Source organism: Sceloporus occidentalis, unplaced genomic scaffold, assembly GCF_023333645.1.
Source record: "Sceloporus occidentalis isolate IW3139 unplaced genomic scaffold, rSceOcc1.0.p SCAF_2, whole genome shotgun sequence".
Taxonomy (NCBI): domain Eukaryota; kingdom Metazoa; phylum Chordata; class Lepidosauria; order Squamata; family Phrynosomatidae; genus Sceloporus; species Sceloporus occidentalis.
The window spans coordinates 59,994,335-60,022,265 of NW_028316982.1; the positions used below are offsets into that span (position 1 = coordinate 59,994,335).

At 43.5% G+C, this 27,931-nt stretch overlaps 1 protein-coding gene across 3 annotated transcripts in view; it reads left to right on the forward strand.

The window, feature by feature from the left end:
• The first annotated feature begins 3,475 nt into the window (after nt 1-3,475).
• Nucleotides 3,476-27,931, forward strand: part of LOC149318430 (LIM domain-binding protein 1) — a 77,039-nt gene continuing 52,583 nt past the window's right edge. For 2 of the 3 annotated variants that reach the window (XM_089509684.1, XM_089509686.1), the window contains exon 1: nt 3,476-3,727. In XM_089509684.1, the coding sequence (XP_089365810.1) occupies nt 3,703-3,727 (25 nt within the window). In that variant the 5' untranslated portion in view covers nt 3,476-3,702. The remainder of the gene's footprint in view (nt 3,728-27,931) is intronic. The other variant, XM_089509683.1, reaches the window with a different exon arrangement.

A 27,931-nucleotide genomic window follows, 5' to 3' on the forward strand; every position in this document is an offset into this window, starting at 1 on the left:
TTGAAGATGAGATGGAAAAAGTTATGTTCATCTCTCCACACAGCTGGTCAGCTCACTGGCTGATGTCCCAGCCTCTGTGTCTGAGCCTGTCCTAGCTCTCAGAGCTACTGTGACAGTTCACAATGGAAGGAGATCTATGTAGCTCCTTAGAGATCAGATGGGGCTAAATAATAATGAGTAAATGATTGGGGTAAAAATGTGGAAGTAAACTAGAATTATGAAATTCAGCAACCATACAGTACAAACAGAATATAGGAGAAAGTGGGCTGCACTATAATTTTACTGGAAAAGATCCCCTTCCATCACAAACTGTTATTGCTGTGTACTTTCAAGTTCTTTCTGGCTTCTTCTTCTTCTTCTTCTTCTTCTTATTATTATTATTATTATTATTTATAGCCCACCTCTCCCTGGAGGATCGGCATGGGTTACAATAAAAAATAAAACATAATAAAATAACAACACAATCCCTAACCCACAATTTAAAATACAGCAGCATAAAAAGTCAGTTATTAAAATCACAATAAAAAAATATAATTGAATTAATCCTCGTTACAATGAAGCGATTTTAAGGAGAATCAAGGAGGCATAGTTGTGGGACAGTGGGGAAGAGGCCTCAAGAGATGTTATGTTACAAATCTCCTCCAGTAGGTCATCCCAAAGTTTAGGAGTGGCTGATGAAAAGGTCCTCTGGGTAACCACAGCAAGCCTGGTCTTCTTTGGCTGTAGTAAATTTGTCCCAGAGGACCTGAGAGTGCGAGGTGGATTGTATAAAGGAGACGTTCCCTTAAGTAATCTGGGCCCAAGCCATATAGGGCTTTAAAGGTGATTACCAACATCTTGTACTGTGCCCAGAAACTAATTGGCAGCCAATTATGCCAGCCTTAAGGCGAATTTATCATGGGGCCTTCTGAGGCTGAGAGTGTGTGAGGTCCAAAGCACACTGCATAAATAATTAAGTTTGAGACTGCTTTAACTACCCTGGCTCAGTGCTATGGAATCCTGGGAATTGTAGTTTTATGAAATGTATAACCTTCTCTGGCAGAGAGCTCTGGTGCCATAATAAACTACAATTTTCAGGATTCCCTAGCGCTGAGCCAGGGCAGTTAAAGCAGTCTCAAACTGGATTATTTCTTCAGTGTGTTTTGGACCCAGCTTGCCCAAGGACATCCAGTGGGTTTCTATGGCCAAGCAAGGATTCAAGCCCTAGAGTTGTAGTTCAATCTTCAAACCACTATGCCACATTGGCTCTCACAAATGGCATGATTGAAATTACTAGCCTGACACTGCCCTTTAAGAAAAAGGTGAAAGACATTTTATAGTTTGCTTTATCAGAAACATTGTATCCAAGATGGAAGGGCATTAGCCCTGCTCCACTTAATATTTTGGGGCTGTAACAATGTGTTTAAAAAGAAGGAAGGAAGGAAGGAAGGCTGGCTCCATTTTGAATAGATTGCAAAGAGACAAAAGATTTAAAAACATAACTGAAGATACAGACAAGGTGATCAGTCATCCTCCTTTTCCGGGACATGTCCTCCATTTCAACCTTCTGACCAGGAGGTGTTTCAAAATGTCTTCCATTTTGAGCACGACAAAGAAGCATGAATTTACATTTATGTCAGTGTTTTCAGCTTTTATTCTGGATTGTTCTACATTTTTCTTGGCTGTCTTACATTTCGCAGCGGTTTGTCCTCCTTTGCAGTTAGGACATCTGGCCACCATGCATATAGAGAAAGCAGTACAGATGGAGAACATTTACAGGGCTCACGTATATTTATTCAGCAAAGGGGGGAAATATGGAAGATACAACCCACTTAACTCCCTTCCTGAACAACACAAGGGGAGCCTTCTTTCTTCTTCATCTTTGTAAAACCTGTTAGCAAAGTAGGATAATGTGGTTTCTATTTAATAATATAGGTAGGTTGTAGAGAGCTAGGGGCCACATAAAGAGACCCAGGAACCAGTACTTTGGGATATTGGATTGAGAGGCACATTGATTTTTTTGGGGGGGAGGGTTGTTCTGAAATTGTGGCCGTTCCAAGGGGGGGGGGTTCAGTTCGGAAAGCTCCTTGCATCACTAGGGTTGGCCTCCCCCAGTGCAGTTGTTCATGGTGTCAACTTCCCATTGGCCTCCTCCCATACCACACTATACAGAGGCCTTAGTAATGTTTTTTGTACTAATGTTACTCATAAATCACAATTCTCATATATCACCGCATGTACTGATAACGGTTGTGACATAAACAACTAGCAAAATTAAAATTATACCTTTAAATTACAATGTTGTATGCACAGCCTAAATGCATTTACATATACATAGTTCTGTGTAGTTGAAGTGAAAATTTGATGTTTTTAAATGTGATGTGTGTGTGTGTGTGTGTGTGTGTATATATATATATATATATATATAAATTCTGGGCCTCTCCTTTCTCCTCCTCCACTGAGCCTCACCTGACTCACCCCATCTCTTCAGCATTTTAAAGGGACGGGGGTGAATGCCACAGCCTGCTTTTGCCCAAAGGCAGATGTTTGGGGAGCAGTGGTGTCACCCTGCATGAGCGTCTCACCTGGTGCAGTCCACACGCCCGGCACCCCCATAGTGATGCCACTGCTTGCACTATTTAAGGTGAATTGAGTCCTGGGAAACAGGCTGCAATGCTAGAGAGAAGTGACTGAGAGCACTACAATACAATAACATCCAAAGCCTCACAAAACAGTGATACTTTTATTGGGCCAACCAATGTGCCTTTGCAAGTGTGTGTCGTGTGTGTGTGTGTGTGTGTGTGTGTGTATATATATATATATATATGAATGCCCACTTGCAAACATCTCATATATATATGTGTGTGTGTGTGTGTGTATGCTTCCATGCATGCCCACTTGCAAATGTGTCATACACACACACACACACACACACACATATATATATAAACACACACATACATGCATGCCCATTGGCAAATGTATCGTAAATATATATGCATGTCTGCCCGCCTGCAAACGTGTCAGCACATGTCCCTGTCAGGGAACACACACATACAGCATACATATATACACACACACACACAGAGGAGACGTTTGCAAGTGGCCATGCATGCATGCATGGTAGCGTAGTGGTTTGAGCCTTGGAGTGTGCGTGTGTGTCTATGCATCTGCACCAACTGGTGCCTCCTCCTCCTCCTGGTTCCTCCTCGCGCAGAGCTGCGGTGGCAGAGATTGGTGTGTCCCTCCCCTCTGACTGCGTCACATGGCTGCCCCTTTCCCCTTCCCTTCCCTTTTTCCCTCCCAGTCGGGGCTCAGGTCACTTTGACAAGCTGGCGCTGGCTCTGCTCCTCCTTCCCTGCCTTTCTTGCTTGCTTTCTTTTTTTTGGGCTCCGCGCAATTAGCATATTAATCAGCCCCGGGATCGGGTTCGGAGCAGAGCAGAGCAGCTCCTCCTCCTCCTCCTCCTGGTTCCTCCTCGCGCAGCAACAGCAGCAGCAGCAGCAGCAGCCAGAGAGAGCAGCCAGAGCCCAGGAGCCCGAGGAAGAGGAGGAGGCTGGCGGGTGGCTCCGCTTGGCAGCGGCGGAGAGGCCCCCGGAGCTTCAAGGGGGATCTGGGCCCCCGGGGTCTTCCTTGATCTTCCTGCAGGGCGGCGGATGCCAGGGCCCCCCCGAGAGGGCACCACGCGCACCTCCCCTGCGCCAGGCCCCCGGGCATGTGAAGATGTCAGTGGGGTGTGCATGCCCAGGTGAGTGGGGCAGAGAGGGAGAGGGAGAGGGAGGGGGGATACCTGGCTCTAAGGGAGGGAGGAGGGAAGGAAGGAAGGAAGGAAGGAAGGAAGGAGGGGAAGGAGGGAGGAAAGGAAAAATGATGAAGGAGGGAGGGAAGGAAAGAAGGAGTGTGGGGGAGATGGCCTCCCTTCCTGCCCCTGATCGGGCCTCTCCTCCAAAGCGGGGGGGGGGGGGGGGAGTGAAAGCAAGCCCTTTGCAAACCCTGCCCCCTCCCTTCGAGAATCTGGGGCAGAGGCAACTGGGGGGGGGGGGGGCTCTGGGGGCGCAGGACTCTTGGAGGAAACGTGGGGCTTGAGGAGGAGGGAGGGAGGTTGGAAAGGGGGGCTCGGGGGCTGCTGTGGGGAGGGGTGCGCCCTCGTGCCTGGGCCCAGGGAGTGTGGGGAGGCCCTGGGCCCCATGGCTGTTGGAGGGATGCGTGGGTCGTGGGCAGGAGAGCAGGAGGCGGAGGCGGGGGCCTCCTGGGCCGGGAAGGGGAGTCTGGGGCTGGCGGGAGGGAGGGAGGGAGGCATGCTGGGAATGGCCGGGGGGTGGGGGTCAGTCTAGGGGAGCGGGATCAACAGACCAAAATAGTTGTGGGAGGGCTCTGTGGGGCGGAGCCGAGGCTGCAGCCCTGGTCTGCCCTGAAAGGGGGGGGGGAGGACAGGACCCAGGGAGGGGGCCCTCAGTCTAGGAAGGCAGGGATCCTTTAGGATGGGGCTGATCTGTTGGATTGCTTGCCTTTGCTGCCTGAGAGGAGAAACAACATGCCTGCCCTTCTGAGCATGGCTTCAGTGGAAGAGCACTGTCTGCCTGTTACTCAAAAGCACCCTCCTTCTCAAGGAAGTGGTTTTTGGGGGCTGCCTCCAGTTTTGCAAGGCTAAGCTTTGGCCTCCTTTGGTTTTGGAAAGGTCAGGCTTTGCTCCCAGGCCGAGGAAGGTCAGGGGGAGTGGCAGGCTTTGCAAGGGTTGTTTTGCCTGGTTTGTGGTGGCCCTGGGAAGGGATGGTGGAGGAGGAGGAGGAAGAGGTGGGGGAGAGGTGGCTTGGGCACCCTGCAGCCCCACTCTCTTTTTGAAGACACTGGTTTGGGGTTGTGGGTGTCTTTCTTTTCTCCTGGCCCCATAGCACTTGAGTTGAGGTGGCCCCAGGCAGAGAGCAAGGCTAGTTGGTCTGTTGATAAACAATATAAGATGACTGTGCTGCCAGGGGCAAAACCTGTGCCACATGGGTCTCACAGCATTATCACCCACTGCAGAATGAATGCTTCCAGATGAGCTCTGGATCATTTCTCATGCACAGTAGTTTGGGAAATTCTGGATGTACCTCCAAATCTAGCGTCCCCTATAATCCTTGCTTCAGAGGTTTCAGAATGCTTGCCCTTGAATGGCCATAGCTGTGAGCTGTGCCAGGAAAATGTGCTTCCTAGATGAGAACAGGGAAGCTAAGATTTGGGGAGCAGGGAGGACCTGACTGAACACTGCAGAACATAAGATGTAGTCAAGGTTCGCCCATTTTTATCATCATCATCACCACCACCATTGAGCTTGGAAACAAAGTTGCTGCTCATGGCACCCCCATTTCAGATTTTTTTTGACACAGACAGCATATGGGCTTTGCTAGTAGGCTGAAGGCACTAGTTCCTATCTGATCTTGAAAGGTATTGTAACCTCCTGGTTAATACTTGGAAGGTATTGTATATTCAGAAGAAGGGGATGAGAAATCACTTGAGAAAGTGTTCCTTGCCTAAGAAGGTCCTATGAAATCCATAAGTCAACAGGTGCCCTGAAGGCACACACTCCTACAGTGTAGTAGGATGAACCTGCTGTGTTTGGGAGTCTTTCCACTGTAGAGGCCCAACCTGCACATGAGCCTTATCTGATGACCTTCTACAGTTGGTGGTGATGGGATTTGGTTCTGTCTGTAGAGAGATCTGGTAGCACCTTTGAGAGAAACTGAAATAAAGAAGATGGCAGCATGAGCTTTCGTAGACTTCAGTCTCCTTCCTGAGATGCATTTAGTGGTGTGATTCTGTGAAAGTCCATGCCCTCTTCTTAGGAAGTCTTCCATACTTAGCTGCTCTTGTGCTGTGACTAGGCCTTGGCACTGTCCAACTGCTCCCAGTGCTCTGCTAGCTGCGTCCATGTTTACTTAGCGTGGGCCAAATTCCTCCAGTGAGCAGAGGAGGTTACAGTGTCACTCTGACAATGCAGCAAGCTCTTCGTTGCTCTGGTACTGAACCACTGAAGGTAACCTCTCAGATTCTTCCATTATCCTGTACCTGTTGTCTGTATGGCTCTCCTTCCCTGGCTTGCAGCAATCCCTGTTTCTAAACAAACCCTTCTTCCCTTCCCTTCCCCCATCATCCTCACCACTGCCTCCTCCTCCTCCTCCTCCATCTCCCGCTGGAAGCTGCCAGATCGGCTGCTGCTTCCTCAAGCAGAAAGTCACGTGTTCCCTTTCCAAAGCCAGGCCAAACATTTAAAGCACCAGGCACAGCATGGGTTTCTTCTCCCCCACTTTCCCCTCCAGGCTTTCCCAGTTCCTCCCTTCACCCTTCCTTGGCCACCCTGCCTGCTGGCTGGCACACATGGGGAGGGCAGGAGGGGGCAGGCAAGCAGGTGGACAGCTCCCATGCCCCAAGGAACCTGCAGTCAGCCTGTACAGAAATACACAGCTCCAGAATGCCCCATTGCTCAGAGAGAATCTTGCACCGGGGGCCACTCATGGGCCCCGAGACTGATCCTTGTTGCATCCTTAATTGAAGGTAGTGCTGGCACCAACAGACCCATTCCACTTTGGTTGTTTTGCATTCCAGGTTGAAACTGGGTGTGCCAAGAGGGCGACCAAATCCCAGCTCTCCAAGGTGTGTGTGTGTATCCGTACGCTGTGTAGTAACCATGCCTTGCTACAAGTTATGACAGCAGATAACAGTGTTTACAATAAGATCGTACCATTCTGGGATTCAGAAGATCCCCCAGGAAAACCATGACCCTCTGCCCAAAGGAGAGTTCACTATAGTATAGTTTCGAGGTTGAACAAGGGAAGGAAGCAGCAAAGGAGAAGAAAGCAGCTATAAATCTTCCTGCTACCTGCAACTGTAGATGTTTTCCTCCATGATTTTGCTCCTAGAACCCATGACATGTTTATCAGAATACAGAACAAACAAGCACTGGTTCTGGCCTCCTGCCAGCTAGAAACATTTAATGAGCCTCTCCTGTAGCTGCTTTTATGGAGGGGGGGCATTAACTTGAAGGAGTTTCCAGCTGTGGGTGCCTTTGCCTTTAAAGAGGAAGCTGTGGCATTTGTAAGTTACAACAAAAGAGCTGACTGTTGGGCATTTCTATGTGTGGAGTAGCTCTGACTTTCTTCCATTCCCTAAGGAGGAAAGGCCAAGGCTAGTGCTCTGCATTCATGGCGGGTGGGGGAGAGATATCCTAGTTAGTGCTGGTTGATCATCCTGCCCTGTACTAACCCCTTTCTTTGCCTTTCCCATGCAGTTCTGCTGACCAGAAATTGTTCTAGTTCTTGATTATGATTATTATTATTATTATTATTATTTTAAAAGGTAATATGGACCCAGTTGTTAAAAGTATGTGATGGAGAAGGGAAATGCAACTTAGAGGCTGACGCTGGGGATTCTCATGCAATCTGAGTATCACAATCATTTGTAGGAGTGAATGTGAATGTGTGTTTTCAGCTGAATTTTGGTGGTCTTCTATTAAGTCCCTAAGTGAAGTTTACTTGAGGGAAGAGCTAAATGCTTAGGTTTCTGAATGAGTTGTCCAGAAGGTTTGGCTGATAAATCGGAGCTCCCAGTTCATTTGCTTCCCAAAGCTATCTGGATTTGCTTTCTGAAGGTACCCACTAACTTACAGACACTCGAGGTGTACTATCTTTTGCTTTGTTACTATTGTATGCCTTTTAAGTTGTTTCCAATTTATGGCAACCCTATTATATGGTTTTCTTGGCAAGTTTCTTCAGAGAGTGTTTTCCATTGCCATTCTCTGAGGTTGAGAGAGTGTGCTTTGCCCAAGGTCACCCAGTGGGCTTCCATGGCTGAGACGTCTGTTTTTGTTTAACGGTATCCTGAATATTCTAACATAGCCTGTTAGTAGCAAGTATGACAGCAGTAGGGAGTGTGGGCCCCCCAGGTGATACTATATTGCAATTCTCAACAGCCTGAACCAACACAACCAATTGTGAAGTTAATGGGAATTGTAGCCAAACAGCATCTGGAGGGTACCATTTTCCCATCCTGGAAGAAGGACATAAGAAGGTTTGCTTTGATATAGGGAGTTAGACTAGAAGACCTTCAGCATGTTTTCAGTCCTAAAACTCATCACTCAGTAGAGGCAGCAAAATTCCAGATTGCTTCAATGAATTTTTAGTCTGTTTTGACACTAAATTCAAGTTGTGTTGTGGCTTTGAATTTTATCTGAAAAATCCTTTCAAGCAGAATAAAGGGCAGGTGGTTCTATCCCAAGTGCTGAGTGTGGACTGCAGAGTGGTAAGATCCTGTTGTCCCTGGCATTTATATGACAATAATGCTTTCCTTCGCCCTCCTCCCCAAGACTATTTTATGGCAACTGTGGAATGCATATTCTGGCCTTTCACAGAGTGATGCTGCTGAGGATATCCAGCCAGAGCTGGACAAGAAAAGTCTGTTTGCATGACACTAGAAGAGTTGCTTTTTGAACTGTATGCTGGTCGAAGAAATCTGGGAGTTGTAGTTCAAACACATAAGATTTCCAAGCTTGTCTTGGTTCTCGTGGAGTGCTTCTGCATTGGCCTTCTTCTTTGTTATAAGCAACTCTCAGCCAATTATTACTGAAAATCCAGACGGTGTTCTTATCCATACCCATGTTTTCATCCCCCTTTGACTGACTGGTTTGTGGCAATTTGGGGCATATGTGTGTTTGTATTCAGTGCAGTTGTAGCACAAATTTTTCAGGGGTAGATTGGCAAAGAAATATTGTTTTCCCTGGTGCAGAAGAGTGGCATACAATACAACTGATGACTGTATAAACTGCTGCTTTTCTACGTTGCTTGCTCTGCTTTGTTCTGTTTGCAGCACTACCTTTTATCTGTTCAACAGTTCTCATTAGAATTTTTGCTTTGTGCTACTCATTAATTTTTAAACTCATTTTATCTGTGCACTTAAATGCACACGTGCAATAAGACATTTTGAAATTCTATTTTAAAACCCCATCTTTTCCAAATTTGTTAAGCTGAATGGAGGAGGGAACCACTCACCAGGACTCCTTGGCAGAGGCTACTCACCTGTAATGTGCCAACCTCCTCTCCCTTTGTTTTGGGCCAGGGCACTACAGGATAGTGAGAAAAAAAACATAATTTTCAGTGTCCTATAGTACTACCGTACAATGATAAGCTCACAAGCAGAACAATGTCTTTACCACAGAAGGATCCTGAGTCATTGTAATGCAGGAATATAGATTGTGTAGTCTTCCAGGTGTTGTTGAATGACACCTCCTATCTTTCCTTATCATTGGCTATGCTAGTCGGGGCTGTTGGGAGTTGGAGTTTGACCGTCTCTGGAGGGGTACACAATTTGCTCCTTTCTTCTAATGCTCTCTCCTGCCTAGTGGCATAGACATCTGTGCAAGCTCTGTTGGCAAGCAGCTCTTTTTATAAGTGATTTGCCAGAGGTCACACTTAAAGTCAGACATGGAATCATTGTCTCCCTGATCTAACTCCTTTCACAAACCAATGTTACAACTTCCAAACGTTCTGTCTTTGTAAGAGACATTGCAATAGAAAATGGGATCAAAATGTCTTAGAGCACCTGGTTTACTAGATATTCTCTGCCAAGGAGATTTGTTATGTGCCTTCAAGTCATCAGCAACTTACGGGGACCTCATCATAGGGTTTTCTTGGCACGATTTTTTAGAAGTTTGCCATCACCTTCCTCTTAGACTCAAAGAATATGACTTATCCAGGGTCACCCAGTGAGTTTTCATGGCTGAGCAGGGATTCATTCTTAATCCAGCACTCAAACATCTACACCACTTGGCAGGGCAATAACACTTACAAATTATGGTAACTTGTGCTCATGAATTATACTCTACTCTACATTCTTGAGATATGACTGAAACAGAAATCCAGCAAATCAATCACATAAGAAAATGCCTTTTCTTCTACTGCCTCAGAATTTGGAGAATGTGCTTTGGCCTGGGAAGAGAGGGAAATGCAGTTCTTGGGGAGCATTACAGACCGGTTCAGAGCTTGGAAAATATAGGCTTTTGGGACTGTAACTCCCAGAACTCCTCAGCCAGCAACACGACTCCTGGAGTTTGTAGTCTTTAAAAAGCTAGGAGTAGACTAAGCTACGGTATTGTGTAGAATTGAAAAGTTCTCTCTTCACTTCTTCATTTCTACTGCAAAATTCAGAAATAATTAACCACAACTTTGAGGACTAGCAACTTCAAAAACAAACAACCCCCCCCCCCCAACAACAGCAGACATATTAGAAAGATGAGATGGATGTTAGTCATATTTCATGAATTGGCAATGCCCTCCTCCAGTCAAAGACAAAAAGTTTTGTCAGGCACTGGACTTTTTTTTTAATTTTAAAGCAAGAGTGGGAATTGTGTGGCCCTTCAAACGTTGTTTGACTGTAACGCCTGGTAACCCTGGCTACCAAGATGAGGGTAAGAAAGGCTGGGAGTTGCAGTCCAACAACATATAGATGGTTGTATGTTTCCCACTTCTGTCTTAAAGGGAAAGTACTTAATATAATCAAATCTTGAAGTGTAATAGCACCTTTGTCTTCATGACTAAACAGGTTCACCACTGTTAGAGGAATTAATAGTTCTGTTGTTGTATGCCTTCAAATAATTTCTAACCTATGGTGATGCTAAGGCAATCTTATAATGGGATTTTTCTTGGTAAGCTATCCAAGGAGGTTTGCTTTTGCTTTCCTCTAAGGTTGAAAGAGGTCACCCAGTGAGTTTTCTTGGCTGAGCAGGGTATCCTGGAGTCCCTAGTCAAAAACTCAAACCACTACACCATGCTGATTGGACAATAATTCGATTCAAAATGTTTCATATATCCATATGCATTTTGGTCACATTGTATGTGTTCCAGTGTTGTAAGTGCTGACTAGATAAATGGTCATAATCTGAATTAGCTGGGATAGTTTTTGCTGGACACAGTGAGAAAGGCAAGAAAAATGAGATGGATGCATTCCCTTTTTTCATGGGATGATTCTGTTGTGGGATTGCATCCTTTCATAGTTGGACCTATAATGTCAAAGAGAAAGGAAAATGCCTTCTGACAGTTTCCATTGCTTCTATTAGATATTCTTGTCTTTTGTTTTAGCACATCCAAGTGAGCACAGGGAGGTGTTGCTTGAGGCAATGGAGAATTAACTCATTGTTGCTTTTCTGTGCCTCTGATCTGGAGTCCCAAGCTAACAACCCTAGAGGGTCTCACTTGAAATCCCTTGCTGACTTTTGGCTACTGCCAGATGCTTTTCATGAACCCCAAGGTGCCACAAGGCATGTTCAAAGTGATGAACACTAGGCAGGTGTTGTCTATCCCAGACTCCCAAAGGATTAGTAGTGGAAGGGATTAGTAGAGGAACCTTGTGTAATTCACCCTAGACAGGATTAATGTTAATGTCAGAATATATGGGAGAGTTTCCTCTAAAACGCTTCATAGGCAAGGGCTATGGATACAGTGTGGCAAATGGCACTGTTATTTCTGAGGAGAGAGGTGGCAAGGGGGGATGCCAAATGGTGGCTTATTAGTTAGGCAAATCTGGTTTGAGATGGCTCAGTGATGGTCTTTGTCTGGGTGAAAAACAGTTTGAAAAAGTTGGTTTTTGGATTGTAATCCACATAATTCAGATAGCATGGCCAGTCATAACTTTAAAAGGATTATGGGTGTTATAGTTCAAAAAACAAAAATTTCCAAGCTCTGAATATGCAGCAACATTGCCATTCAAAATATGAGTATTTTAGTAGTGTTATGCAAGCAGGTAACTTGGCTTGCCTCCCTCCTGATGGCTGGTTGTAGTAGAAACACTAGTCTCGCTTGTGCTGAGGGGAGGTAGTGGGAGGTATCCCCTTGGAGAGAAGGCAACCACTTCAGAAGCAAGCCTTCAGTCACAAAACAGAAAACTAGAGGTGTTTTCCTAAGGCTGTGACTGCCCAGCTGCTCCAAGAGTCACAGAGAACTTGACCAGAGCTTTGCGGCTAGGGCTGTGGTAGAGCAATCAGAGACTGGATTACTCAGTGTGGCTGTGAAATAACTTCTGGTAGAATTCTCACCTTTGAGGCTTCAGCTCCCACATTCCCTGCCATTGACTGTGATGACTGAGGCGTCTGGGAGTTGAACTCCAAAACATCTGAAGAACCAGAAGCTGAGAACCAGTGACTGAAGCAGATACAAAGAAAAGAGTAGTATCTCCGGATAAGATTGTATGGGCTGTAACACCGTAATGACAGACTGAAGACAAGGATGGGAAAAAAGTTCTCCTGGAGATGTTGTTGAACTGTATATCCCAGGATTCCCCAATACTGGCTCTGTTATCCATGTTTCCCAACCCTGATTTGAAAGACTTACGGTACTGGGGTTTCAGTTTCTCCCAGTAGAGGATGCTAGAAGGAGATCTGAGGGCAAGGAAAGTCCCTGTTTGCCAGGCCATAAGGACCAATAGATTCTGGTAGTTGCTATTGTCCAGGTAAAGTTAGCTTCAGCAGGGCTGTTGCTTCATGAGAGACAGTGAGATTTGACAGAATCGGGAAAAAGCTTGATGGGTGGAAGGAGGAGTACAGGAATAGGGAATGCCTGCTGGAGGTGTTTGATGGGGGGATGTGCGAGCTGCAGTGCCACACTGGGCCATGCATGCTGCTTTCACTGTGTGCACTCAGAACTGGAGCGGGAGTTAATTGGGAGCTGTCACATGTTGGGTGCATGTGAGCCCCTGCCAACCACACTGCAGCATCTAGCTCTGCTCTGCCGCTCGGCTGCCCAGGGAATTCACCAGCCAACCAGCTCTGAGACAAACACAAAAGAGCCTCCCGTGCTGTTGGCCTTGGGGGCGCACATGGCATCGCCTGGGCATGCATCAGCCTAGAGAACAGGCAGAGTCTTGGAGAGAGGAGTGCAGCAGAGGGCAGGAGGAGATTCCTAGTGGGATAGGCAGGGGAGAGAAGGGAAACTGGAATTCCCCTCTGCCAGCCTTCCTGCCATCACTCATGCATTTTTCTGAAAGAGCATGTTGCTACATTGAACTCATAGCTCCCCCCATGAATTGAATTGCTTGCCTTCCACAGTTTGGAGGGGACCTTTAGTAGGGCATTCCCCCAGGCCTGTGTTTGTTCTGGAAACCCTGCACAGGAGCAGCTGGGAAGGGAGATTTGCATTAGAAAGGGACAGGAGACTCCCATCCCTCTCCTCACTCCCAAATCCCCCCTTCCTGAAGGTGCTTTTGCAGTTGAGTTTTTGTTACATACAGTTTGGAGGAACTGTGTATCATTCCATTCTTCGAAACATTTGAGTAAATACATTTCCCCAATGTGCCCCAACCCCCATGCCTTGGCACAGAATGAAATGGAAAACAGCTCTGGGGATACTGTAGTGCAGCAAAGAGGGCAAGAGTCTTTACAAGTCTGGTATTGCATTGCCTGCCTGTGGGAGTCTTCACAAGAGAGATAATAGTAAGGCATAAGATCCTAGCCATTACCTTATGCTGAGGTGGGTTGGCTGGATAGCCCTGCTATAAGCCTTATAAACATGTTGCAAGAAATGGAGGTTAATTTATGCCTCCAGTCAGGACAGGAGACCCTCTTTCCAAAGACCAAAGTTTCTCAGGATTATTTAATCCACTGTTGCAGAATAGTCTCTATGGGATGAGGAAGAGTGCAGAAGGCACCCACATTGCAGTTTAGGAGCTGTCTGTAATAATAATAAAAACAACAACAACAATAATAATTTATTTATAGCCCACCCAATCACAAGGAATCCGGGCGGGTTACAGCAATAAAATACAGAGAATACAATACAATAAAATAAGATTAAAGAGAGTGACGTAAATCACAGAATTCACAGCTAGACCTGATGGAACTGGGCCTGTCTTTTTCACACCCTTCCAGGTCTGATGATGACAGTTGGTATGGAGGCAGGGTTCTTTTTCTTGAGGCAAGACTTTTATTTAATTTTAATTTAATTCTTCTCATTAAATTTAAGAGAAGAATGGTGGACAGAGCGACATAAGTCACAGTAAACCGGGAGAGGAACTAGGAAGGGAGATGTACAACTGGAGATGCTGAAGATGCACAAGACATAACGAAGGGATTAATGGAACAACAAGCAATGGTTTAGGCTGACTGCTGGGAAAACAAGCTGCATCTCCAAATCCTCTAGATCAGGGGTAGGCAACCTACGGCCCATGGGCTGGATCCGGCCTGGCGAGGTCTTGAGACTGGCCCCAGCCCGGTCCTGCCGCCGATTGCCGCCGGGGCCTTGGGGGGGGCAATTGTCTATAGAAGCCTCAGAAACATGCATTTATATTAACATTTTTTAAAAAACCAGCAATTTTTTTCGCGTGTCCTTTTTTAAAAAAAAGGATCCTCCATTTGAAAATTTTGTCCTACATTTGTCCCAGTTTATTTATATATTTAATTTTTTAAAAAAAATTATTTAATTATTTATTTTTTGGCTTCGGTCCCCCAGTTGTCTGAGGGACAGCAACCCAGCCCCCTGCTCAAAAAGGTTGCCTACCCCTGCTCTAGATCCTCATGGTGCAGTACTTCTTCTGAGCCAGACCTACCCTTTTCCTCCTCACCTGGATTTTTCTGGCATGGTTGTATTTTCCACACCTTGTGCTTTGCCTGGGACTGTGTACTCCACCCATCCTCCTGGAAGTGAATCTCATTACGGCTTGCAGGGAAGGGACGACAGCCACTGAAAGGAGATGAGTCATTTGTCTGTCTGCATTTTGTGTGGGGTTCCATGCTAAGTGGGTGGGCTTTGTCAGATATCCACAAGCTCTGGCGCACTTCACTTGTTTCTTGCTTTCTGCTTGTGACGTGAATAGGGATGAAAATGGGTTGTTTTCATCCTGACATAAGGACCATTGTCGTTGTCATTGTTAAACGTATTTATACCCCACCTTTTCCCCAAAACTTGGACTGAAGGCAGATTACACGTTAAAATGTACAAAAGATTAATATTAAAAAGTAATACCACATATCTTCCCTGCCTTGTGTGAAATAAATAGCATTCCTCTGTTATGTTCTCACAGTCATGGGTGGAGATATCTACCATTTTTTCACACCTGAAATTTACCTTGACTACAAGTACCACAAGGATGTTAAAAGATGTTAAGAAGAAACTAATCATCATTAAGTTAATGTATGTGTGTGGTTTCTAAATGGCACTAGAGAATCCCTGTAGCCATTTCCCATCTTTCCAATGGCTTGTAGAATCATTGGACTCTAACTGACAGTCTACCATCTCTACCTTCTGAAACATGTCAGTGGCATGGTGAATCTGCTGTGGGATTTAGTCCACTGTTTAAAGGAGCTATACAAAATGCTGAACTTATTTTGGGGTTGAGGTCAGATCCTTGGCTAGCTCCTTGGTTCAGGACAAAACTTGGAAAGGATTCACTGTCCCACCAACATGGAGATCACCAGCTGCCACTGTCTTATATTGTTCCTAATGAATCCCTGTCCATATTTTCCACTTTGGAAGCAGCAGTAGAATGTGAAAGTTCAACATTTAACTGCTTTTATAGGTAGGAACCTCTTCCTTGCACTACCTTAATTCATCTCTCCTTACTTTAAAATCACTGTTTCTTTGGTATACATGGTAATTAGGCTAAGTGATTAGTTGACAGCTTAACTCTGGGATTCTTTTAAATAATTCAAAATGGTTAGCCTCCTACTACTCCTTTGATTCTTTTTTGTTGATAACTGTCCTCAAGTCAATTCTGACTTATGGAAACCCTATGAATGAGAAACTCTCAAGTCCTCCTCCATCATCATGGCATTCAGGTCTTCTAGACTAGAGGCTGTGGCTTCCTTGATCGAGTCCATCCATCTGTAATGCAGCCTTCCTATTTTCCTTCTTCCTGCCTTCTAGTGAGTTATGTCTTCTTGTGATATGTCTAAAGTATGACAGCCATAGTTTAGCCTTCTTGACTTCTAGGGAGAGTTTTACAGTCTTAAATAGGTCCAGTAAATCAGTCTTCTCCGGATACTGCTTGTATTTAAGGGATATCTGTGTTACACAATTACATCTGTTCCAAACCACTTTAATGGTCATGACTCCATCTGATCAAATAATGTGATTTGTAATTTGGTGAGGTACTTAGACTTCTCTGCAGATAGGTACTAGAGCTTTCCAAAAGAGAATTCTTACAGATCCCAGAATGTTATAGGATGGAGACTTGCAAGTGATATGAAATCGATATGTCTGTGGTGCAAATAAACCCACAGAAATTTATGCTCATTTATCTGGAAGTAAGCACTATAGAACACAGTGGGACCCAAAAATGCATAGGACTGTACTGTTTGCCTGTAGTTCATTACATCTTACCTAGTAGGGAGTGCTGCATTTCTAAGTTAATATGTATAAGATTTCTTATTGAAGGACATGTGCACAGTAATTGACACTGTATCTTTAGACCTCTTTTTCAAAAGAGGAATACAATTGCAAATTTAAAAACCATTTGAAATTTTTTAAAAAAGGATTGAGGTTGTATAATTCACTACAGATATTTGACATCTACATCTCTCTCTCTCTCTTAGGCCTGTTCCGCATGGGTATAAAGTACATCCCCAGGACGTACTAGGGTTAGGAAAGGGCGTGCTTTACGCATGCCCCTAACCCTAGTATGTCCTGGGGACGTACAAAATGGCGGCGCCAGTTCTACACGGGCACCGCCATCTTGGCATCACAGACGCATAGTGTCCGCACGTCCCGCAACAGAAATGATGCAGTGAGTGCACTATTGGCCACTTACGGCACCACTTACGGGGCCCAAAAAGAAGCTGCCTTTTGTGGCTTCTTTTTGGTGCGTCTAGGAACTGTGTGGTTTGATCGCTGCGGTTCCTGGACGCAAAAACCAGCAGCGCCGGCAGAGCGCCCATTTTGGGTGCTCTGTAACACGCCTTAGTCTATCATCTTTGCATCTCCCTTCTTTTAATTGGCATAAGGTCCAAAGCTGTTGCCTGAGCAGTGTACTTTGGGTGACTTTTTGATCCGGAGTCTCATTCTTTTGTATTGGCAACCTAGAACTCTAAATGCAATAATTTTCTTTTGTTTCCTTCTGTGGTACACAGTCTTATTTCTGTAGCATCTCTTCCCCAGTGTGTTTAAATTCTTCATAAACCTGCCAGAGATTCTACAGTTATATTTGGGGTAAAGAGAGCCAGGCAATGTGAGCATAACTCAGGTGGCACTCAGGAAAATCACCATTCCCAAAGCCAAGAACTGTGTCCCTGTTGAGTCCATAGAACTGCCAGAGTGATTCAGTGAGATCAGTGACAAAGCAGACTCAAAGTTGACTACAGAAACTTGACCCTTCTTTGCCCAGGACATCCTACAGGGAATCTAAAACATCAGAAGGAAGAGTCTCATCTTGCTAATCCAGTTTCAGGTAGTCTGCAGTCCCACCCCAAATCTTGTCACTCTTCTCCTTCACCTGCTGAAATGTTGCCAGGATTTCTTTTATTCTTAATCACTACAGAGCAGAGCTTTACACAGGCTTCATCCACACTGCAGATATGATCTGGTTTTGGTGCCACAACAAACTACAGTTCCCAAAATTCCATTGCATTGAGCCATGGCAGTTAAAGTAGTATCAAACTGGATTATTTCTGCAGTGTGGATGCAGCCCCAGAGTCATTCACAGCCACTTTTAGAGACCTGAGGTGGGATTTGGGAGACCAAGATTCCTGTCCCTACTGTGGCATGAAATTTACTATATGACCTTGGGCCAGTCGCTGTTTCTTTCTTTCTCAGCCTGATCCACCTCACAGGGTTGTTATGAAGATAAAGTGGGGAGAAGCAGAGCAGTGTAAGCTTTGAGCTTAATGGATGAAAGTTGGATTATAAATGTAACAGTTAAATAAACAACTACATTCGCTGGGGTTAGGAGTGAAGGACTTCTGTGAATGTGGAAAAATCACAAATAAAAACAACAACACTATTCTTTTAACCTGAGAGAACACTCTAGGAATTTCCAGGTCCTCTAGTGGAACTCTACGGTCAACATCTGCCAGAAGGTGATCATAGAATCATGCTGGAGGACCAACAAATGCCTAGAGAAGTGTTTTTTTCTAGGAGATTCTACGTTCTCCAACTCTATGGTCAACATCTGGCAGAGTTGTGCTGGAGGACCTAAAGATTCATAGAGAGAGCCCGTTAATCAAAACTGCACATAATCAAATCTGCAAATGTGAAAGCCGCAGATGTGGAGGTCTCACTGTAATTAAATAGATAAATGCATGGATTGGCTGGAACTGAATGGAGCTGTCCACTCTGTTTTCTCCTAGGGTTATTGTTTCAGTGGAGATTGCCCTCTGTGTACTATTGTTCTGTATGCACATGGATCCCTCTAATTTTTGGTGACTGTAGTTATGGTGATTTCAATATGGTTTGATGTTTACTGTGCAGTCAATTTGAATAAGGATTGAGCAATACTTACCCTAGTTTTTTGTGGGGTTTTCAGGCTATGTGGCCGTGTTCTGAAGATGCCAGCCACAGATGCTGGCAAAATGTCAGGAATAAACTCTTCTAGAACACGGCCACATAGCTCAAAAACCCCTGAAGATACTCACTTTATTAGATCTACACTTCTTAATCTCCAGATTGGGCATTCTAGGTAAAAGATTCTTTTTCATCTTTCAGGTGCCTTAGGGGTGTGCGTACAAATAACCTTGGTTGTCTTTCACCTTCATGAAGTTAATTCTAAAAGGGACAGGAAGGCTTAAGAAGGTTGGGCAGAGATGTGTGCCTCTGGGTGAAAGCGACAGGCTGTCTCCTGCTGATGAAAGGAAAGAGGGAAAGAAGGAAAGGGCTGGCCTTTTAGAGAATCTAAAACTGACTAGTATCCTTGGATCCTTCTGTACTGAAGCTAGTAGATTACACAGATCATTCCATGCCTGTCTGTAGATCTGTATCTGAAAGGGTTGTAGTCAACCCATGCATAGTTCATGTGCGTGCCTAAGTCTCTCTTTGATTTTCAGAAGCCAAAAGGATATGCTACCAGAAACATGAAAGTAGTGTATTACAAGTAACTTAGGTCTTCTTTTTCCTATGAACATTCCTTTTTAAAAATAAGAAAATGATTAGTTTTATTTCATAATCTGAGGAGAGATGTTTGGTATTTGAGGCCATTTTTCTATTTCTAAAGATTTTTTAAAAATAGAAATTAAAAATTAGTATAATGACTAATATGTTTCTTTTTTAAAAAAAAGTCATGCAGTAAATTACCATACAGATAAGAATGAAAGTTGCTCCAAAACCAGAATGAAGAATTCTGAAAAGGAAGCAGGAATACCCGCTGACTGGTATAACTGGATGTTGAATAAGAAAATTGCTTTCGATTGTTCATTTTGTGAAAGGGCAAGAAACCTTCTTTCCAATTTGTTCTGGGCAAGTACATTGGGGACATGGTAGCTGTGAGTGTACACCAACTACTGCCATCATGCGGTCCTTGAGGAGGCTGTCTAGACCCCATTCACACTTGGAACATTTATTTTATTTTTGGACAACTGCCTCTGCTTATTTGAGGTTCTGGGAGTTGCAGTCCATCAGAAGTACAGTCTGACCTCCATATCCATGGATCCTTTATCCATGGATTCAGCTATCTGTAGCTTGATAATATTCAAAGAAATATATAAATTCTAAGAAGCAAACTTTGATTTTCTATTTTATATAAGGGACACCATTTCACTGTGCCATCGTATATAATGGGACTTGAGCATCCACAGATTTTGGTATCCACACAGGGTCCTGGAACCAAACCCCAAAAGATACCAAGGGCACACTGTATGTTTTCAAAGTCCATTTCCCAGCTTTTCTTTGAGTATGACAGGGAATTAGCTGCATTAGTTATAAAATCTTTTTGTGGTGTTGAGAAGAATTAGGAAAGAGATTTCTAATCTGAAGATTCAGAACCGTCATAGTTGCTTTTCATATGCCATTTTATAATCTGCCCTATTATAGTAGTCTAAAAAGAAGCATGAGAAGGATAACATTACCCCTAATGATGGGGTAAACTGGATAGACAGGCCAAATTATACAGCAGAACCAAACCAAAATGAAGTTTCTTGCTTACATTTCAGTCTAAGTGTGGAGTAGCTCCTTCCCAGCTCCTTGGTTGTGTGGAGACAGGGACCCCTTACCCTAACCAAGGTAGTATTTGGCCCCTCCAGAACTGCTCTGCATTCTCTTGCTTCTAATGCAGTTTCTCCCTTCCAAGGAATGACATTATGTGTTTTTTGGGGGAGAATGTTGACCAATACAAGTTGATGTACAGTAGAATCTATTTCTTGCTATAGCTAAATGCCTATCTTCACTCTCTGCTATACAGCACTCTCTGTAAGTAGCTTCAGAAGAAAAATAAATTCTTCTCTGGGCCCTTTCATACCACACCATTTATAATACAGGTTGAGTCTCCCTTATCCAGAATTCCAAAATATTCCAAAACCCAATTTTTTTTCTTGTGTTTTCTTGTGATATTGACACCTTCAATCTACGCATACCATAACAAAATTATTTTAAAATATTATATAAAATTACCTCCAGGCCATGTGTATAAGGTGTATATGAAATGTAAATGAATTTCATGTTTAGAGTTGAGTCCCATCTCCAAGATATCTCATTATGTATGTATATGCAAATAACAGAGATTCCAAAATCCAAACAAATCTGAAATAAGCCAGAGAGTTCTAGTGTCTCACCAAACAACAAATCTCTAGAATTCATAGGATGTTGCCATGGCAGTTATAGTGGAAATATACCGCTATAGTTATTTAGTGTGAAAGAGCTCTTGAGATTTAATGTTTTGGATTACAGAGGTCTGCATGGGAAGATTCCTATGTGCTATGTGTCTGTTATTGTCAATGGATGCTGTGTATGTGTGTGCGTGAATGCATGCATACCTTCACATCATCTGTTGACTTATAGAGACCCCCATTAATTTAATAGGGTTTTCTGAGGCAATGAATAGAATCACAGAATTGTAGAGTTGGAAGAGACCACAAGGGCCATTCAGTCCAACCCTCTGCCATGCAGAAACTCACAATCAAAGCACCCCCTTACTTACAGGTTGTTGCCATTGCTTTCCTCTGAAATATAACTGACAGCACCTGTTGTTCCTTGGTATTCCCCATCCAAGTACTAATTAGGACTGACCCTACTTAGCTTCCAAGAGGAAATGGGATCTGGTGCCTTCAGGGTATTTAGCCATTGTGGATATAGTTGGCCCTCCATATTGGCAAGGGTTTAGTTGCAGACCTCACCAATGATAACCAAATATTCCCGATTCAGGGAAGCCTTCCAACTTTTGTCTTGATTTTATGACTATATATTTTCATGACACATTATTTGTATTAATTTACACTTTTATAGTATTGTTTTAACTTTGTTATAGTAATATTTTATTAATTTTATAATCCTGTTTGTGGTTTTACATTGTGCACTGTAGGCAGGCTTTTGTTTCTATTTTGAATTGTTGTTTTCTCTCCTCTGTAAAGCGCTATGTAAAGCCTATGGTGCTATACAAATAAGCATAATAGTAATAATAATAATAAATAATAACCTCAAGTCCCATCATCGTCAGTGAATGCTGAGGTGTGTGTGACGATGTAAGCGTGGCTGTGTGCACGTGCCCCAATTAAAGATAATGGGGCAGGGCAATCCACGGATGCGCCTATCTGATGATAATGGGACAGGGCAATCCGTAGATGCTCCAATGTGCAGATGGCTAGCCTGCCGACATGGGGGCCCAACTGTACTCTTTTTTCAAAAAGCTGTATTTCTTAGGTTTCTTCCCATATGTAGTTAAAGCTTGTAGTTATGTTTGTGAATGCACACATAATAAGAGCCTAAGCCAGAAAGATTCAAAGAGCCTAAGACTTAGAATCTAAGGAAAAAGAAACAGACGTGTAACAAACACATGAACCTAAAGACTTCTACCTCCTGGTCCCAGCTACAATCCAAGGCTTCGGTGATGTCTGCACAAGTCAGAATACTCCGGGAGTAGCCCAGAGTATCATGGCCCTAAAGCTGCCCTGTTACCTGGGGTCCTCCATTCTGAGGTCGGGCAGCATTTCACATGCGCATCAATCAGCATCATGATGCAGTTTTTGCTCTGAGGTCAGAACGTGGCACTAAGCATCAATCACATGACAATTTTGCAACAAAGAGCTTTGGCTCTTCCGTGAAGATCCAGAGCAAACAGTGGGTTTTTAAATTCCATTGCAAGGGTTTTATACCCCAGATTTGGTGCCGAACTGGCCGGATATCGTCTGTACTATTCACACCAGACTTGGGAGATTGGTCCATATGTCGTCTGGATTCCCCCACCAGAGTACATTGCGGTGAGAATGTTTTATTTGACCTGTGCAAACAGGGCCTTAGATTGTATCTGCAAGAGGAAAGCAGAAGTGTTAGTTGCTACTTATTTGTTATACTGCTACTTTTTATTCCACGAATGAGGTCAGAGCCATTATTTAACGTCACAACAATCCTGTGGAGTAGGTTAAGCTCAAAGATAGTGACTTACCAGTAAGCAAGTGAGAAATCTGATCTCAGGTTTTTGATGTTCAAAGCCAATACTCTGCTGCACTACACTGTTTTGTATAGTATTGAGACAGGTTTCCCTAGCCTGTCCTAGCACCCTCAAGTTGTGCTGGACTGCAACTCCTATCATACCTAGCTACCATGAACAGGAACTGACTGAGGGTGATGCATGAAGGGCACCAAGTTGATGGAGGAAGGCTGTGAAAAGGTATAGCTTTGTCATTCCAGTCATGTTCTGAATTGTTTACTACTTAATTGGGATCTGTCTGGCAGGGGCTGGCTGGTTACCAGGCAGAAAGCTGCTGAGACTCGGATAGTAGTGAGGAGTACAGTAGTGTGTATGAATGTGAGAAGAAAATTATGAACCCTGTTTGCTTTAGGATTTTTTCTACTTGGACCCTGATTAGTTTTCCAATTCTTCTTCTTTAGTATTTATCTTAATATTTAAGAATGTGTTGAAACACCAAGCAAAGAGATTAGAATTAGATCATGTGAGGGCTGAATTTCTAGTATGAAATGCAATTTCTATTTGCTATAATGCTTTGTGGCAGTATTTCTAACCCTATATCCTCAAGATGGGTTTCATTCTCATTCCCATCATCAATGCCATATAGCATTGCCAATAGTGAGAAAAGGTATTCTGTGGAAGGGAGAGAATAGCCTTTCTGTCTCTGCATTCTGATGCTGAAAGCCATGTTTTGAATTGATAGGTAGAATGGCAACCAGTTCGGCATAACTTTCCAGGTGTACCAAAAAGGATGGTGTAAGAACTTTGTTGTTGTTGTTGTTGTGTGCCTTCAAGTTGTTTCGGACTTATGGTGACCTTATCATGGGTTTTCTTGGCAAGTTTCTTCAGATTGCCATCCTCTGAGAATGAGAGAATGTGTCTTGCCAAAGATCACTCATTGAGTTTACATGGCCAAGCCGGGATTTAAACCCTGGTCTCCAAAGTCACAGTCCAACACCCAAAAGACTACTTCCCATGTTGACTCTAAGTAAAATCTTATATTTACAGTAGGAACCAATCTGAATTCTACAAGTGAAATGTTAGTAATTACCAGGGTAACTGGTAACTATAAATTCTGTCTGTTTATTTTACTTCTTGGTTGTTGAATTGGCCCCATTCCTGTTAAAAACAGTTACAGTATTTCTAATCAGTAAAGGGGTCCTGGTGTGGTTTGGTCCTTACTGTGCAAAGCAAGCAGTTCAGGAACACTGCACTGTTGTTGTTTTTCCCACGTCAGAGGGTGGGGAAGCTTGTTGTTTTGTGGTGAGGATTGTTTGTGATGATCCAGTGTGTCAGACTAGGCCTATCTGATTCTGACTGTACTGTAAAGTTTTCGTGCTGCTGTCTGCTGAACGGTCTCTTATTCGCTCTTTTCCTTACAAGGATTTTGCAGGATAGGTTGTACTGGAGATATTATGCAAAGCATCATTCCATTTTCTTTGCTAGAATTTTCCCTAAAAATACTTTGTCAAGCTCTTGTTGGGATGAGTGTAATCTGATTCCTCCTGCAAGACCAGTAATTGTATCCAGCCAGCAGCACATCTCCCCACCCCCAGTTTGAACCTGCAATTGTTTGCTTGAAGAACACTTAGATAGAGAAGAAAACATATCCTAGGGTAGCCATATTGGCTATACAGCAAAGCATAATAACATCCAGAATCCACAACAGCAGCAATTTATTTGGCTAACCAAAATGCACAAAGTACAGATATACAAGGTTAATATTACTTCCCATATTGCACCACTTCTTTTTATAAAACTTTACTTTCAATATTAGCATTGGAAAGAGAATGGGAAGGACATACTTGAACATTTATTACTATAATAAAAGTTATCACTTCACTTACTCTCTGAGTTTTGTCCAGTGGGATCGCCACTGGTACTAAGATTTTGGAGGTAAGGAGCAGCTCAGACATGTTGCTGAAAAACTCCAGCCATGAGCTGCTAGTAGTGGCTGTGTAATACCTCTGGTATTAGGAAGGATGCTTCTCAACACCAAGGAAAAATGTCAAGGAAAGATGCTGTTTTACTCCTCTTCTCCTTGTAGTCTTCTTATAGGTATTTGGTTGGCCACTGAAATTAGACTGGCCCTTTGGTCTTATCTTGCATGTTTCTTCTAATGTTTTTAGTTGGCAGTGTTTTGAGTGCTAAAAGTTCCTCTGTCCTTTTTAACTAGGGAATATATTTGTTGTTGTTGATGATGTGTGCCTTCCTAGTCATTTCCAACTTATGATGACCCTAGAGTGAACCTTTGTTGTTGTTAGCTGCTTTCAAATCGATCTTGACTCATGGCAACCCTGTGAATGAGACGTCTCCAAGCCCTATTATCCTCCACCTCTCTGTTCAGGTCCTGCAACCTCCCTGATTGAGTCTATCCATTTGGCATGTGGTCTTCCCTTTCTACTATCCTCTACTTTCCCCAGCATCATTGTCTTTTTCTAATGAATTGTGCCTTCTCATTATGTGACCTAAGTATGACAACCTCAATTTAGTCATCTTGGCTTCCAGGGAGAGTTCTGACTTGATTTGTTCTAGGACCCATTTGTTTGTCTTTTTAACTGTCCATGGTATTTTCAGCACTTTTCTCCAGCACCACATCTCAAATGAATTAATTTTCTTCCTATCTGCTTTCTTTACTGTCCATCTCTCACAACATAAACTTCTTCTCATATCAACAGTCTCAACCAATCATTCTTTTTTGGACCAGGGACCCCCTTGAGCAGGGGTAGGCAACCTGCGGCCCACGGGCCGGATGCGGCCCGGCAAGGCTTTGGGACTGGCCCCAGCCTGGTCCTGCCGCCGATTGCCGCCGGGGCCTTTGGGGGGCAATTGTCTATAGAAGCCTCAGAAACATGCATTTATATTAACATTTTTTTAAAAATCAGCAAAATTTTTCGCGTGTCCTCCATTTTTTAAAAAAAAGTGTCTTCCATTTGAAAATTTTGTCCTACATTTGTCCTGGTTTATTTATATATTTAATTTTTTTAAATTAATTATTTATTTTTTGGCTTCGGCCCCCCAGTTGTCTGAGGGACAGCAACCCGGCCCCCGGCTCAATAAGGTTGCCTACCCCTGCCCTTGAGAATCTGATGCAAGCTATGGATCCTCTCATCAAAAAAGTCCACACACTTTTCAAAATAAGGGAAGGACATAGAAGAAACTAGATTTTTTTTTTGCAGCTAGTTCATGGATCTCTGGAGCCCATCTGTAGAACCCTAAGGGGCAGATGAACTCTACATTAAGAACAGTTGATCTAGACTGGTGTGAGGAAGAGAAAGCAGGAATTCACTTCTCAGCAAAGTTTGATGTGGACTTCCTTACCATAAAGCAATATTTTCATGTTCTAGCAACAGGGTGGCATTGAAACTAGCAGCATCTCCCTTCTGTTCTGTAATCAGAGAAGTAACAGATTTCCTATGAACTTTTAGCACTGGAGATCAGCATAAGGTTTTCAGACTTCATGTTGCAAATAAACATTGTGTACTGTGTACAACCTACAGACTCTTGCTGAAGCAGTGAGAATCCCGAGGTATGCATGCTTGCTAAGCTTCCATGTCTCATGATCTTGAGCAAGAATAGAATCCAACTGCTTGAAGCATTTGTCTTCTGTTTCTCTCAATTAGCTGTCTTGTTTTTAACCAGCTAGACCAGTATTTCAATATGGCTGATATTTTGAGGGTATTTAATCAAGATCTCAGTTTCTTTTGACTTACAAAAATAGGCAGAACACTTCTTGTCTGGGAAATTACTTTAACTATGATGCTAGGGTAAGTCAGGAGTGTGCAGAAATTACTTTATGCAAAGTCCTCATAGTGATTAAAACATGGGCTCTAAAAAACCCACATTTCTAGGTTAAGAATGATTAATCAGTGGATTCATCCCTATACAAAAAGTTTTAAAGTGTGGTAGCAGACTATATGAAAGGGGCAGACATAAAACAAAATTATTCCTATGCATATTGTGTGCCAAGGATTTTTAGAATTATTCTCATGACATGGAAAAGTTGGCTGAAGATTTTGAATATTGACAGGACAGATAGTGGAAAGCTGAAATTGTTGAAAATCAATCTGCTGTTAAGGCAGGGGAGTCTGGATTTCAACATTCAACTCTGACGGAATTGTTTCCTGGATATAAAAAGGGTTTACAAAATGTGTGTAATGGACTGTGTGGGTCACTGTGTGAAAAATCTACAGCTGCAATAGTATCACAACACATACATATGAATGGCATACAGATTGGTTAAAAAGCACCAATTTATGACACAGCAGACAGTGATGTCCACTCATGCTTGAGAATCTGATGCACAAGTAGGTGAGACATCATGTAGAGCAAGGATAGGCAATTGGGTGCCTTCCAGGTGTTCAGACTATAGCTTTCATAATCTCTGACCACCAGATGTGCTGGCTGGCCAGCTAGGACTGAGACAAATAGTGCCTGAAGGTTGGGAGCACCATGTTGCTTATCCCTATTTTAGAGCCTCTGATAATGATTTGTTTCTCTCATTTTCTTTTCTAAAGTAAATGAAGCAGGTCGAGGCACATATAGAGATGCCATAGCAGCCTCTGACATTGTTCTCCTCCATAGAGCATCTCTGGTTGTGAGTTGTGGTTAAGACTTGAACATCACCAAGCTCTTTGCCCCCTATTGGCATTGCAGAGCAGGGGTGGAGTGGGTTCTATAGGGCTCTTTCCCTAAGCATGACATTGGCATGAGTCAGGATTATACACAGCAACACAGGCAAAGAAAAAGATAGGAAAAATACAAGCAGGAGGTAAATTGGAGCCCCTTGCTTAGTCTCTTTGCAGGGGACAGGCTTCCTTAAAATGGGGTTCTTATCAGTCACCTGCACATGCGGCTTGTGGTTTCCTTCAGTTGCTGGAAAGTAGGGCAAACCTTCAAGGCTTATTTTGTTTTGGAGGGAGCACTTTCCCCTTCACAAGTTTTGTAAAACAGATGTGAGACCTAGAGTTTAGAAAGAATGGGCTGAAGACAGTGCTAGATTCCCTCAGAATTTCTATGAAGCAAACCTGTTTTCCAGGCTTGTGGAGTGGTAATGGGTGGGCACTAAGATGCAGATCTTTGTATGAAGGATACCATAGATTTGGTCTGAGATGAAGACATTGATGAGCCCACCAAATGTTATTGGAGTGCAACTCTTAGCATTCCCACAGCCAGTGTAGTCACTGGTGAGGAATGCTGGGAGCTTAAGTTTGACAGCATCTGGAAGGCCACACGGTTTTCACCCTTCTCCTTGGGTTAGGCTACTCTGTAGGGAAGTGGCTGCTGAGTTTGGATGTGCCAGGGCATGAATATCTTGAACTCTACAGTTACGTTTATAACAAATCACATTGGCACACATAATTAGCACACACAGGAAAGGAAAATGGCAAAGCAA